The sequence below is a fragment of the Furipterus horrens genome, unplaced genomic scaffold (genome assembly GCF_987537825.1).
Source record: "Furipterus horrens unplaced genomic scaffold, mFurHor1.1.pri manual_scaffold_3, whole genome shotgun sequence".
NCBI classification, from domain to species: Eukaryota; Metazoa; Chordata; class Mammalia; order Chiroptera; family Furipteridae; genus Furipterus; species Furipterus horrens.
Genome location: NW_028327173.1, coordinates 145,379,173 through 145,393,903, shown reverse-complemented (window position 1 = coordinate 145,393,903; position 14,731 = coordinate 145,379,173). Strand labels below are relative to the sequence as shown.

General features: G+C 36.8%; 1 protein-coding gene across 2 annotated transcripts in view; it reads right to left on the bottom strand.

Annotated features, from left to right (window-relative positions):
• Positions 1-239: 239 nt before the first annotated feature.
• SPRED1 (sprouty related EVH1 domain containing 1) overlaps positions 240-14,731 on the bottom strand; it is a 106,764-nt gene continuing 92,272 nt past the window's right edge. The window contains exons 6-7 of one of the 2 annotated variants that reach the window (XM_090270391.1): positions 3,773-3,874; positions 240-1,148 (exon numbers count right to left, since the gene is read on the bottom strand). In XM_090270391.1, the coding sequence (XP_090126517.1) occupies positions 498-1,148; positions 3,773-3,874 (753 nt within the window). In that variant the 3' untranslated portion in view covers positions 240-497. The remainder of the gene's footprint in view (positions 1,149-3,772; positions 3,875-14,731) is intronic. The other variant, XM_090270392.1, reaches the window with a different exon arrangement.

Below are 14,731 nucleotides of genomic sequence, written 5' to 3'. Positions count from 1 at the left end.
ATTTGTTATTTATACATAAAACTGCTTTCAAAAAACAATAAATGATTTAGTTGCACTTGTCTAACTTTTTATAATTTCCAAATGTTAACTTTTCTTAGACTGAAATCAGCTGTCCCCTAGTGCACTTTTAGTTCATGTCCTAGTGAATTCAAACCTTTAAAAGTCCCATCACCTAATGCATAAATATACAAAAATGCCAAAAATTAATCCCTTTTAGTTGGATCATATTTTATGCTTTTTTATAGCCAATAACCGGAAATTGTTTCCCTTCACAAATACCTTTACAACCTGTAACAAAACATGCCATACACTCAAGGGAAAAGTTAGGCATGGCTAGCATCTGTGAAATGCCAAGAACTGACGAGTTCTGCTTCCTCCACGTGTGGTCCCTATGACACCAGGCAAGATTTCATATTGCTTGCCAAAAGCTTCCACAAATCCAAGTTAGCTAATTCCTGGAAACAAAGATTTCAAGCTCATTTTGGTACTGGATCCTTTCATCCAGCAGCTTTATGTTTCCCCCCACAGCACCCACATGCCTCACCACAACGATGGCACATTCTCAAAGGGACGTAGCAGCACATACACGGTACAATGAAAGACAACGCTACTAGGGCTAACCATCGTAAGCAGAACTTGTCATCGCTAGTGTCACATGAACAGGGATCAGAAAAATCTCCCTCTGAGTCTGACATACAATGATACAACATGCTCTCAGCACAGAGCATGCAACTAACTTGATATATGCATCTTTTAATAGGGTCTGGAGCATCCTGACATTTTCCCCTGCCATTTTCTTCATGATTAAACCTTTCCTGGCAGTATACGCAGCGAGAACGTTCACCATCTTCTTTTCTTCGTTTTGACTTCTTAAATTTTAATGAGGAAGGCTGTGTCTTAAATACCACAGAGTCTTTGAGTGAACTTAACTTAGTCTCATCCCCGCAAGAGTACAGATAGTCTGATTTTTTACTGTCTGGTTTAGAAAATTGAATATTGGAGTCAGTATCATCTCTCTCCAAGTCATTTTTCCACATGTCAGGATGTCTGTAGTCCGCATAGCGACGTATTAAGATATCTCGAGGGTTTATTCTGACAATCTCATCCTCATCTTGAAAGCTGACATGTCGAACTGTTTTCAAAGGGACCTGAAAAGGAAAGAAATGAAAAATGCAATAAGGACTACATATGCAATTTTTATGTACCAACTTGGCTAGGCCATTGTGTCCAAATTTTTGGTCAAACATTATTTAGAATATTTTAAGTAAAGATGTTTCTGGGTGAGATTAACATTGAAATTGGTGGACTACGATGAGTGAAGATTATCCTCCAAGACATAGGGGAGCCTCATCCAAATTAAGAGAACAAAGATTCACTGCAACTTTTCTCTGCTTCTCAAGCCTGACAGCTTACCCTCTGCAGATTCTGGATATGTACCTGCGGTATCACATGAGCCAATGCCTTACAATAAATAAATACATATCTTATTGGTTCTGTTTCTCTGAAGAACCCTGACTCATATTTTGGTATCGAGAAGTGGGTTGCTGTTAACAAATACCTAAAAGTGTGGAAATGGCTTTGGAACTGGGTGATGGGTAGAGGCTGAAAGAGTTTTGAGATGCATGTTATAAAAAGTCAAGAAAGTTTTAAAGAGACCATTGGTATAAATGTGGATGTTGAGGGTACTTCTGGGTGAGATCCCAAATGGAAATGAGGAACATAATAGTGGACAGTGGAGGAAAGGTGATCCTTGTTATAAAGCAGTTAAAAAATGAAAATGAATGGTATTCTAGTATTTTGTGGAAGGTAGAATTTGTAAGTAAGCATGTTCTGAAGAGAATACCAAAGATGCGACTAGACAATCATGGATCCTATGAACCATCTCAGATGAAATGCTGCCAGGTTGGAGCTAATCAGGACCAGAGTTGAGAGGAAGTGAATCAAGGCTGTTGAAATTATAAATTTTATAATATAAATTATAAGAACTGGCAAAGAGAACTATATGGCTGAGAACATGCATAATCCTTTTTTTTTTTTTTTTTAATCCTGAGAACTTTTTTCATTATTTTTAAAGAGAGGCAGGCAGAGAGAGAAACACTGCTATCATAGAGAAACACCAACTGGTTGCCTCCTGTACGCACCTGGATCAGGGATCAAACTTGCATCTCAGGTATGTGTCCTGACAGGGAATTGGACCTGCAATCCTTTGGTCACAGGACAATGCTCCAACCAACCTAGCTACACCAGCCAGGAGTAACATGCATCATCTTGTTTTTGTTTTTTTTAAAGATCTTATTTATTTATTTTTAGAGAGAGGGGAAGGGAAGGAGAAAGAGAGGGAGAGAAACCTCCCTGTGTGGTTGCCTCTTGGGTGCCCCCAACTGGGGACCTCACCCACAATCCAGGCGTGTGCCCTGATCCTTTGGTTTGCAGGCTGGTGCTCAATCAACTGAGCCACACCAGCCAGGGCCATGCATCATCCTTTAATGGAAGAACTGGGAATGCTGGGGCTGTATCCTCAGTTCAAAAGGACAGGGCCACTTCCTATTGGCCAGAAAGTGGCCAATCCCCCTGGAGGACAAAACATTAAGCCAGAAAGGATTCTTCTCAAGACATAAGAGCTATTGAAATTTGCTCTGCTAGGTTTTGGACTGGCTTGAGACACCACGACTCCTTTCTTTCCAGTTTCTCCCTTTTGGAATGGGAATGTCTATTCTATGCCTTTCCCACTATTATATTTTGGAAGCAGGTAACTTCTTTGGTTTCTCAGGTTGCAGGTAGAGGGCTATTTTGTCTCAGGATGAATCACACTTGAGTCTCACTCACTCCTGATTTAGATGAAATTTAGATGAGACTTTGAAACTGAGTGTTGATGCTGGTATGGATTAAATTTTGGAGCTGCCGTGATGGAATTAATTTTTGCATGTGAGAAAGGTATAAATTTAGGGAAACCAGAGGGTAAAATGTTATGGGTCGAATTTTGTTCTCCCTAAATTCACATGTTGAGACCCCAACTTCCACTACTTCAAAGTAACTACATTTAGATCCAGGGCCTTTAAAAAGGCGATTAAGTTCAAATAAGGCCCTTAAGATGAACCCTACTTGGACACATAGAGAGACACTACGGATATGCATAAAAGAGCCAAGGCAATGTGAGGATACCACTTGCAAGCCAAGGAGAGGCCTCAGAAGAAACCAAATTGCTAACACCTTATTCTTGGATCTCTAGTTTTCAGCATCATAAGAAAATAAATTTCTTCTTCCAGCCACCTTCTCTGTTGTACTCTGTTATGGTAGCCCTAGCAAACTAATACAAAGACATGTACTTTTTAAAGCGTGGCTATGTAGTCTCTGAAAATGACTTAAAATGCACCACATCACATACATATACAATACACAACAAATGTACACAAACCCCTTTGTCCCCCTTCTAGACAGATTATCTCACTGAGGCCAGGAAGCAAAGTAAATCTTTTGGAGATAAATCATATGGGCTTCTAGTAGTCACGTTTGTATCTCCTAGCCCCAGTCCCTGGACACAGTGACTACTCTGCAAGAAGCACCTAACCCAAGTTGAAGCAAACCTCTATTCCCCAGATATCTGGTATTGGGGCTAAAAAATTCTAGGTCTGGGCTAAAGGTGAAGAGATTAATGCAGTCAATTAAATTAACAATATATAATTCTTATTGGTTCTACCTGATGATAAATAAGGACTAAAAAATTTCACTTATTGTTATATTCCTCATCAGATGATAAACTAAGATTACTTACCCTATTTTGGGACTTTAGGCTTCCACATTCCTTGGATATTTGTCGCTGTACATATTCTATACTTCTGCCCTGAATATCTAGGCTTGGATGACTGAATATTATCTAAAATACAAACAATTTCTACTTAAGTGACAAAAGAATGCATATCTTATGTTTAATAGAACTATATACAGTATATATTCCAAAATTATATAACCTATTAGTAATGACACTTTTCAAAATGTTGAGTCATCCTATTTATTACATAAACTTAAGTCTTTCCTTATACTTTTAAATTTTAATTTAAAAAGTACCATAAAATTCTGACTTCTGGTTCTACATATAAGGAGCTTCAAAGCTGCCACTCTGTCCTAACAAGTAAAACAAACAAACAAACAAACAAACAAACAAATGCAACTGAACAGGAAAAACAAAACAAAACAACTCTTCTTTGATCCACAGGACAGACAAGGACAAAGGGCTAAACACTGCCTCCAAGACTGGAAAGACAGACAGGGGAGTTAGCTTAATAGAGCAGACTCATGAGTGATAAATGCCATGGAAACCAGTGCTGGGGTAGGAAAAGCTGAACTGTAACTGATGAACTGCTGGAGGCTCAGTGTGGATAACTTTGAGAGTTAAATACTCCATGGGGACCTAGTCATAGCGAGTCACCCAACTTCTGTGAGTTTACCTGCAGAAGCTCAACCAGGTTCCCACAGTAAATACTGAAAAAATCCCAAATGCTTCCAGCAGAGGGAGCGGGGGAAAAGCTCATTTTAGAGCGCACTCTGTTTTTAACAAAGTCTGCCCCTCAAGAGAAATGAGTTAACAAAGCCTGACTTGCTGGGGCTCAGAACCTATGTGACCTAGGAAGAGAGAAATAGACAACTCCAGTCAATTCTAATCATCTCACCCACCTAAGCAGAGGAGAAAAAGCTGAGAAGTACTTGTGAAGTTCACAGTCCAGAGGCAAGGCTCAGATCAAAACACAGGCCTAATCTTAGAACTAAAGAACGCTTCCTCTCCCTACACGCTTTACCACTACATTACTAAAGCCCTATTTACATATAAGAGATCCTTTTTATCCAGTACACCATGTCGAGCTATTAAAAAACAACAACAAAAACACCCAAAAGGGGGAAAAAAAAAGGCAGAATTTGAAGAGCCAAAACAAGCATCAAAACTAGACATGACAGGGATGTTGGAATTGGCAGATCAGGAATTAAAAACTATCATTAATATGCTAAGGACTCTAATGGATTAAGTAAACAGCATGCAAGAACAAATGAAGAGCCCTGGCCTGGTAGTTCAGTTTTATAGCATTGTTTCGGTATGCCAAGGTTGTGGGTTCAATTCCCAGTGAGGGCACATACAAGAGTCAACCAATAAATGCATAAATGGGTGCAACAGCAAATCGATGTTCTTTCTCTCTCAAGTCAATAAATACAAATTTAAAAAAGGTGAGCAAAGATAGTAGAGATGAAAAGCCTAAGAAAGAACCAAAGAGAAATGTTAAGAGAACAAAAACACTAGGAGAAATGAAGAATGCCTTTGATAAGCTTAGCAGAGTGGACATGACTGAGGAAAGAATCTCTAAGCTTGAGAATAAATCAATACATACCTCCAAAAACTAAAGGCAAAGAAAACAAAGATCAAAAGAAATGAACAAAATATTCAAGAACTGTGGGACAACTACAGAGGTATAACATATGTAAAATAGCAATATCAGAAGAAGAATGGAATGAAAAAATATTTGAAAAATTGTCTGAGAATTTACCCAAGTTAATGTCAACCACAGATCAAGGAAGCTCAAAGACCAAGCAGGATAAATGCCTCCCAAAATGCAACTAAGCATATTTTCAAACTATTAAAAAAAAAAAAATCAAAGATAAAGAAAAAATCTTGAAAGAAGCCAGGGGAAAAAAAACCTTATTCAAAGGAGCAAAGATGAGAATTACACCTGACTCCTCCTCAGAAACCATGCAAGGAAGAAGAGAGTGGAGCGAAACACTTATAAAGTGTTGAGAGAAAAATCCCACCAACCTAGAATTCTGTAACCTGTAAAATTATCCTTCAGAAGAAAAGGAGAGTGCGCCATGGCTGGTGTAGCTCAGTGAATTGGGCATTGGCCTGCAGACAAAGGGGTTGCTGGTTCGATTCCCAGTTGGGGCACATGCCTGGGTTGTGGGCCATTTCCCTGGTTAGGGGCATGTGAGAGGCAACCGACTGATATATCTCTCCTACACTGATGTTTCTCTCCCTCTCTTTCACCTTCCCTTCCCCTTCTCTCTAAAAAAGTAAATAAATATAATTAAAAAAAAATTTTGTTTAAGCAAAGGAGAGAGATATAAAGACATTCTCAGGCAAACAAAAACCGAGGAAATTTGTTGCCTATACACCTGTCATACAAGAAATGTTAACAGAAGTTCTAAATTTAAAGAGAAGGAAAATCATATAGGTAAGAACTCAAACATAAGGAAGAGCATTAAAAAAATAGTGAAAGGAAAACCACCTTTTATTTTTCTTATTTTAATTGATCTAACAAAACGTTTGCTCTGAAAGACAGCTATAATGTATTTGATAATGCATGATATATATATATATACATATATATATATATATATATATATATGCTTATATACAGTAAAATGAATGACAGCAATGATACAAAGGATGAGAAGGAGGAATTAGGATCATTTTGTTATTATAAGATACTTGCACTACCTGTAAAGTGGTTTGGTGTTATTTGAAAAGGACTTGAATTAATCATAAATGTATATTGTAAATTGTTGAGTGACCACTAAAGAAAGTTTTAAAAAAGAATAACTAATATGTGAAAAAGTAGGGAAAATGGAATCATATAAAATGTTTAATAAATCCACAGAAGACTTTGGGAAAAGTGAAATACAAAAATAGAAACAAAGAATAGGGGTAACAAATTTGATAGATTAATCCAATTATATCAATAATCACTTTGAACATAAATGGCCTAAATATACTACTTAAAAGATAGATTGTCAGAGTGGATAAAAAAATAATACCCAATTATATGTTGTCTATAAGAAATACACTGTAAATATAAAGAAACATATAAAGTAAAAGTAAATGGATGAATATACCATGCTAATACTAATCAAAAGAAAGCAGGAGTAGCTGTAGTAACTTCTGAATAGACTTCAAAGCAAAGAAAGTTAACTGTGGTAATAAAGAAGGATATTACATAATGATAAAGGGGTCAATTCTCCAAGACATAACAATCCTAAGCAACTGTGTGCTGAACAAAAGAGTATCAAATTACATGAGGCAAAAACTGATAAAGCTGCAAGGAGACAAAGACACACCCACTATCACAATGGAGACTTCAACACCTCTCTATTAGAACTTGGACATATCCAACAGGCAGAAAATCACCAAGGACAAAATTGAACTCAATAACACCATCAATCAAATGGATGTAATTGACATCCACAGGACTACTTCATCCAGCAACAGCAAAATATACATTATTCTCAAGCTTACATGAAACATTAACCCAGAGAGACCATATCCTGGTCCAAAAAACAATTCTTTAACAGAAATTTTTTAAAAATTAATTTGTGCAATGTCTGCTCTCAGACTATAAAGCAATGAAACGAGAAATGACTAACAAACAGAAAGGGATTTTAAAATCCCAATATATGTGTAGATTAAATGACATACTTCTAACTAATACAATGTTCTCAAAAGAAATTAAAAGGCACTTTTAACTAAATGGAATATAAACTTATCAAATTTTGTGGGATACAGTGAAACAAATGATTAGAGAGAAATGATAGCACTAAATGTATATAATTAGAAAAGAAGAAACATCTAAAATTAGTAATGTTAAGTTTAATGCAAAGCAGAAAAAGATTAAATCCAAAACAAGAAGAATTAGAAATTAATAGAGTATTAGTGAACTCAAAATTTAGTTCTTTGAAAAGATCAACAGTTGACAAGCCTTTATTTAGTCAGGTAATCTAAGAAAAAGAGGACACAGATTACTAATATAAGTATTGAAAAAGAGAATTTCACTACAGATCACATGGAAGTTAAAAGGATAATAAAAGCATATTATGAACAATTCTACCCCCACAAAAGTTTAATAGCCAAAATGAAATTGATTCCTCAAAAGGCACTATCTGCCAAAACTCAACAGACAATACGAATAGGCTTGTATCTATTAAAGAAGATGAATTAATAACTTCTCAAAATGGAAAGCACCAGATCCAGGAGGATTCACTGGTGAATTCTACCAAATATTTAATGAATGAGTTACACCAATTTTCTACAATCTCCTACAGAAGATCCAAACAGGAAATACTTCCTAACCTTTTCTATGAGGCCAACATTACCCTAATACTAAAACCTAGACATAAACATTATAAGAAAAAAAAAAAAAATCCACTTTAGACCAGTACCTCAAATAAGCATTGATGCAAAAATCATCAACAAAACATTAACAAGCTGAATCTAACAGTGTATAAAAAAGAATTATATACCATGACCACATGGCATTTATCCCAGCTATACAAGGCTGGTTCAACATTAAAAAAAAAAAAAAAAAAAAAAAAAAAAAAAAAAAAAGTCAATTAATGTAATCTATCAACAAAGTAAAAAAGATAAATCACATGATCTTATCAACAGATGGAGAAAAAGAATTTGACAAAATCCAACCATCATTCATGATAACAGCTCTCTGTAAACTAGGGACAGCAGAGAATTTCCTTAGCTTATAAAGACTATCAACAAAAAGCTAACATCAAAATTAATGGTGAGAAACTCGAATGTCCCCTTCTCATCACTCCTTTCCAACACTGTAGCGAATTTCTAGCTAATGCAATAGGAAAATAAAGGCATATTTTTAGGAAAGAAATAAAATTGCTTTTATTCACAGATAACATGATCATCTATGTGAAAAATACAAAAGAACTGACAAAATAACTCCTGTAACTAGTAAGCGATTATAGCAAAGTTGTGGGTTACAAGGTCAATAATGATGAAACATGAAAGAAATACATGATAAAATAGATGAGGCCAGTCAAAGAAAGACAAATGCCATACGATTTCACTCAGATGTGGAATCTAATGAGCAAAACGAACAAGCAAAATACGAGACAGATTTATAGACAGACAACAGGCTGACAGCTTGTGGGGAGGAGTGAATTGGAGGGAATAAGCAAGAAAGAAAAATAACTCATGGACATGGACAACAGTGTGGTGATTGTGGGGGAGAGGGGGTGGGTGGAGGTGAAAGAGGGCATAAGGGGGATAAACAGTACGGTATTCCCTCACTTATTGCAGGTATTACATTCTAGACCCTCCCACGATAGGAGCACTTACTCTACAGATATTAAGACTTCTTACAGAGCTACAGTAATTCTATTGTAAAGAAGACAAGGTGACACTGATGGCAGGAAAAACACCCCACAGATCAGAGAAACCACAAATGGGTCCCAACAAATATGGAAATCTGATATAAGACAGATATAGTACTCTGTATCAGTGGTGGAAAGATTCCAATAAATGGTACTGAAGCAATTAACTCGTCGTCGGCAGCCGTCCGTCTCGAGAGACGATGGTGTAGCTTCTTAAGAGTCTATCTGCACTGCTGAGAATGGCTGTGCAGTCCGACTCGGGAGTGACACGGTATCTGTCTCCTCCCGTGTTGAATCGACATCTTGCGATGACGCTGGAGTGTCCTCTCCAGTGAAGCTGAAGCTACAGAGCCTGGGCAGGGTGATATGGAGGGTCTGCTGTTGCCCATGCAGCAGACCCCCCCTCTCTTCGCAGCTGAAGGGTCCAAGGGAAAGACGGAGTCAATACAGCTTGGCTTCAGGTGCGCCGCAGGAGTTGCCGGTGTTGACTACAACGTCGAACCGCCTTAGGGACCCCGGCTCCGGATTTTCTGTCGGGGTTTACTCCCTTAGCCTTTCCCCTGAAGAGGTATGCCGCAAGGCAGCGGAGGTTTTTTGGAATCGGAGTTTTCCTTCTCTGAAGCAATTAACTATACACATAGTAAAAATAAAATTGGATTCCTATCACAGAAGAGAAATCCATTTAAACTGGGTTATAGGCAAAACTAAAACATTTAGACCAAAAGAGAGAGAAAATCTTTGAAATAAGGGTGGGGAGGCATTTGTAAAACACCTCTAGGAAAAAAATGATAAATTGCATTGTAATTTAGAATGTTCACCAAACCCTTACAGAGAGTGAAAAACCACCACAAACTAGGAGATACTGGCCACAAATTAAACTGAAAAAGGAGAAGTGACACTGAAAATTTTATTACTCATTAACAAGGTTATTATAATATATAAGAATATGTAGTTAAAATTAGTTTAAAGGAAAAACCATGGCTATTTCTATAATCTTTCAAATGCTCGATATATATCTCTTGCACTCACAGAGAACATGAATTCTACAGACCAGGGGTTCCCAACATCTGGGCCACGGACTGGTACCTATCTGGGCCTGTTAGGACCCGGGCCACACAGCGGGAGATGAGCTCGAATCATCTCAAAAACAGCCCCCGGCCCCCTAACTGTGGAAAAACTGTCTTCCATGAAACTGGTCCCTGGTGCCAAAGAGGTTCCGGACTACTGCTAGACTAATTTATCAAAGAGCCTTCTGTAGCACATCAACCTCAAAGCCCACTCCTATACACACACCCCTACAGAAACTAATGCATATGAATTGCTGGGGACAAGGAGTTTGTACTAGCAGTGTACCTAATAACTACAAAATTATAGAAACAACTGAAATATTCACTGGCAGAAAAAAAATTATGTGGTAGCACTATCAAAAAAGCATAGAAAATCTAAGCAAACAAAATCCAAGGTAATGGGAACCTCTAGGATGAAGTCAAGTAGATAGGAATGGGGTGTTCCTTTAAAATAGTTTGGTGGTTTCTCAGGTGTTCATTACATGTATTGTTTTCTATGTATTAAATATGTCATAAATATTTGACCATAAGCTCATTAATACATGTGTTCTTATTTCCATATAGTGAAATGACCTCCAGGACCTTGAAAGTAAGCAAAATTTAGTAAGAAAGTATACTGGCTTCTAGGCCTATTAGACAACTAAAAACTGAATGAGAGTATTAGCATTTTTGAAAGAATGTACCTATCCATCAAAAGGATTTAAATAGCCAATGGAAGCATAGAAAATGTGTCAAAAACAAACCTACAGGAAAAAAAACCTAAAGCCAGTCTTAGTGAGCATTCTCCATGGGTCTCCAGCAGATCTAGTGAGCACAGTCCGCCTTTGTTTCAGACAATTTTTTCAAAGACCTGTGTTTGGTGAAACCCTTGAAAGATACGTGTCTCACCTTTGAAGTTAGTGTTTAGTATCCAGTATAACAGAAACAGTCTCCCTCTGTGGCAAGTCAGGCAGGCATATTGCCCATTAGGAAAGACTTGGGTTCCCTAGGCTCAGGGGTTCCTGTGTGTGTGTGTAACATCCACCTGAGCAGCTCAGCACCATCCCCATGGGACTTGAGAGGCAAAGGGAACAAACACAAACATGACGCTCATGCTACTTTATTCTGCTGTAATGATGTCCTTTGTCCATGATCTACAAGTCTCCTGGCAGCATCCACACAACTGGCAAGTTAACTTGTTAGCTTTTAAGCTAGCTTTTAATTTCTGAGCTTTTAAGTAATATCTTGGACTCTTCCTATTTCTTGACATTGAAGTAGTCTACTTCTTTTGGCAAGGCTGTTCCTCTCTTGTACTGAAGGGGCTATATCAAGCTATCCCAGCTGAATGCAATTAAACATTCAAAGCATTTAATTACCCTGCTAAGCATATACATATACAAAGCTTCCTTCAGGCAATGATACAGTATCTCCTGAAGATCTACTTTATGCAGACAATGTACCAAACAAGCTGTTACGAGTACTACAGTCTACGTAATGGCTTAAATCACAATTTTAAAAAGATTTCATTTATTTATTTTTAAAGACAAGGGAAGAAAGGGAGAAGAAGGAGAGACATTGAGGTGACAGAGAAACATCAATCAGTTGCCTCTCACATGTGCCCTGACTGGTGACCAAATCCGCAACCCAGGCATGTGCCTGACAAGGACTGAACCTGAGACTTTTCATTTTGAGGGATGACACCCAAACAACTGAACCACACTGGTCAGGGATTAAATTAAATTTTACATTATGATTTTTACATATCATTTTCTTAAACTTGATTGTTTTAATATTTGAAAGATTGACTCTAGTCTTGATAGCATGACAAAATAAGGTTTCTGATCTGCAAGTTGAGGGCCAGATTCTGTACTAAGGAAAATTCATCCTGTGAGATCTTTTGGGTGCCATCCAAATGGACAACTGGTACACAATCCTAACAGTATTGTGCTAAATGCAACCGCGCATTCCCAGTCAGGGCACATGACTAGGTTGCATGTCAGGTCCCCAGTTGGGGACGCGAATGAGAGGCAACCACACAGTGATGTTTCTCTCCCTCTCTTTCTCCTTTCCCCTCTCTCTAAAAACAAACAAACAAACAAATTAATTAATTAAAAATAAATAAATAAATGCAACCGTGCATTCTTCCTATTAACAAACTCCTGCAGTATTTATTAAATCTACTATTTCTCGTAGTTTTAAAAGAGAAAACCTATTCCATTCTAATTCCTAAAAACTAAGTTCACTTATTTCACAACATCAGCAAATGTTTAAACATCTAGTTATGCAAACTCATATAACGTAACCCTTGTTTCTCTGTCACACCTATCTTGGAGATAAGGAAAAGTATTGATAGTAAAGAAGCCGGAATTCAGATCCAAATAGTCTGGCTAGCTTATGGGAATTTTGAAGCCATGTTCAAAATTCCCATGCTAAGAGTTACCTTCCAAACACTGTTCACTTCCCTCTCTGCAGTTATCTAGCATTATTTTGTACTTTTCTACATGGTAACTACCTCAACCATCACACCACTACCACCACTGCCATTTTGGGTGGAGAGTTCAGTTCTTGCCCCCCCCCCCAATCAACCAATCAATTAAAAAACAAAAACAAACAAGCAAAAAACCCACAAAAAACAAGCTACAAGTTTGTAATTCCCTCAGCCAAAGAAGATAGGACAAGCAAATTCCCAGGATCTGAATGATGAATATCAGTCTACTGTAAGTCTGTGTTACATTCGCCAGGTTTTTTCTGCTTACTCAACTATATCAATCAGTGACTTAGTTTAGGATGTGCATATCTCAGTTCTCTCCTCCCAGGGGATGAGTTTCTCTGCCCATTACTCAAGATGTTAAAACATATTTTATACAACATTTAAAAGTGTTCAAGTGGGCATTTCCAGACTTAAAATGCCTTATGCCCTAAGAATCCTTGAAGTTTATGGGCAAATATAACTACAGATAGTGTTCTGATGTCCCCAATTCCTGAAAAGGATATGCAGATTACTTTTTGCTTTTATTCTTGCTATTATATTGCTTGAAGTAAAACAAGTTTAGAATTACTATTTTATCTTTCTGGTACCAATATTTTAATATAAATTTTTCTTGCATTTTTTAAACAATTTCATAATAAACTTAGACAAAAATGCATAAACTATAGATAATTTCTATCCCTAAAATGAGGCAGTTTGTTAGTGGTTGTTGTGCAGATTAAAATGAATTATATAAATGCTTTCAACAGTAGCCAGCACAGAGTAGGCACAAACTATGATAAAGATTCAAAAACTATAACTATTAGATTTAATAAACTATAAAGCTGCCTATATACCATAAAGGGAAACATTTTAATCTGATCTAGAATAAAAAGGAGGAGGAAGCTTACCTACCATTTCTAAATAACTTTAGAATTTCAATAATTCAGCAATTACTAACCTAGTGACTTTGTTAAGGTCCTTAACAATTCTATGCATTAATTTCTTCATCAATAAAAACTAAAGATTTTGGCTCTGCTCAAATAAAACCAATAAAATATTGGAAATATTGGATTCAAAAGCATTTAGTATAACACCAAAGGACTATAAAGTTTCATTCTTATTTTTAACAGTCTTCTCAATTTCCTAAGACATTTATAAAGGTGGAATAAATTATTAAATATAAAAACACATAGAACACTTTAACAGCCATTCTGAAAATTAAGAGTTACCCCCCCCAAAGTAAAAGTAGAATGATTCTCAGAAATTCGATTGTTGCTTTCAGTAATATTTTTATTTTCTGTACAAGTTGATGGAAAACAACTGGCAGAAATACTAACAGGTTTCATTATGCCACCTCACATACCATTTCTTCTGTAATATATCAGAGGGAAAAAAGGTCAAGAATATCAGTATAAATTGCAGTTCCAATGTACTAGGGGAACAGAAACACTCATGTGTTAGGACAACAAATAACATAATCAAACTCTATCAATTTTCATCCTGAAAATTGATGACAAAACTAATGTATTTCAAAAATGGCCAAAACGAAAGGGAAAGGGGCTACAAAATGTGATGTGAATAGGAAAAGTAAGATTTCAGTGAAGTAAAAATAATTTAAGACTATCTTATCACAAGAAATACTTAGGATAATCATCACAAAAATTTAGATAACAGGATTCATGCTGTTACTGTGACTTGCTGAGGTCCACTTTCCTTGAGTGACCAAAGTTCCTGCAGGGTTAAAAGTTTTATTTAGAAAGAGGGGGATTCTATAGCTATTAACAGCATTCAAGTTTGCCAGTATTTAATCTATGTCTTACTAAGTCTTTAACCCAGTAAGATCAGAAATAAAATAAATGTTTACATATTGCTTAATTCACTCAGAAGAGCATTAGCAGTGCTACCTCTGGATTTAGCTTTGTCTTTATGCCAGATCAACACATCAGCCCACCAATCATATCAATTACCATGCTGCTTCTACCCAAACCCAACACACATGTTCATGAATGTAGCTACATGCTTGCAAACACGTGCACACACCCACACACCCTTTCTGACAACTAGC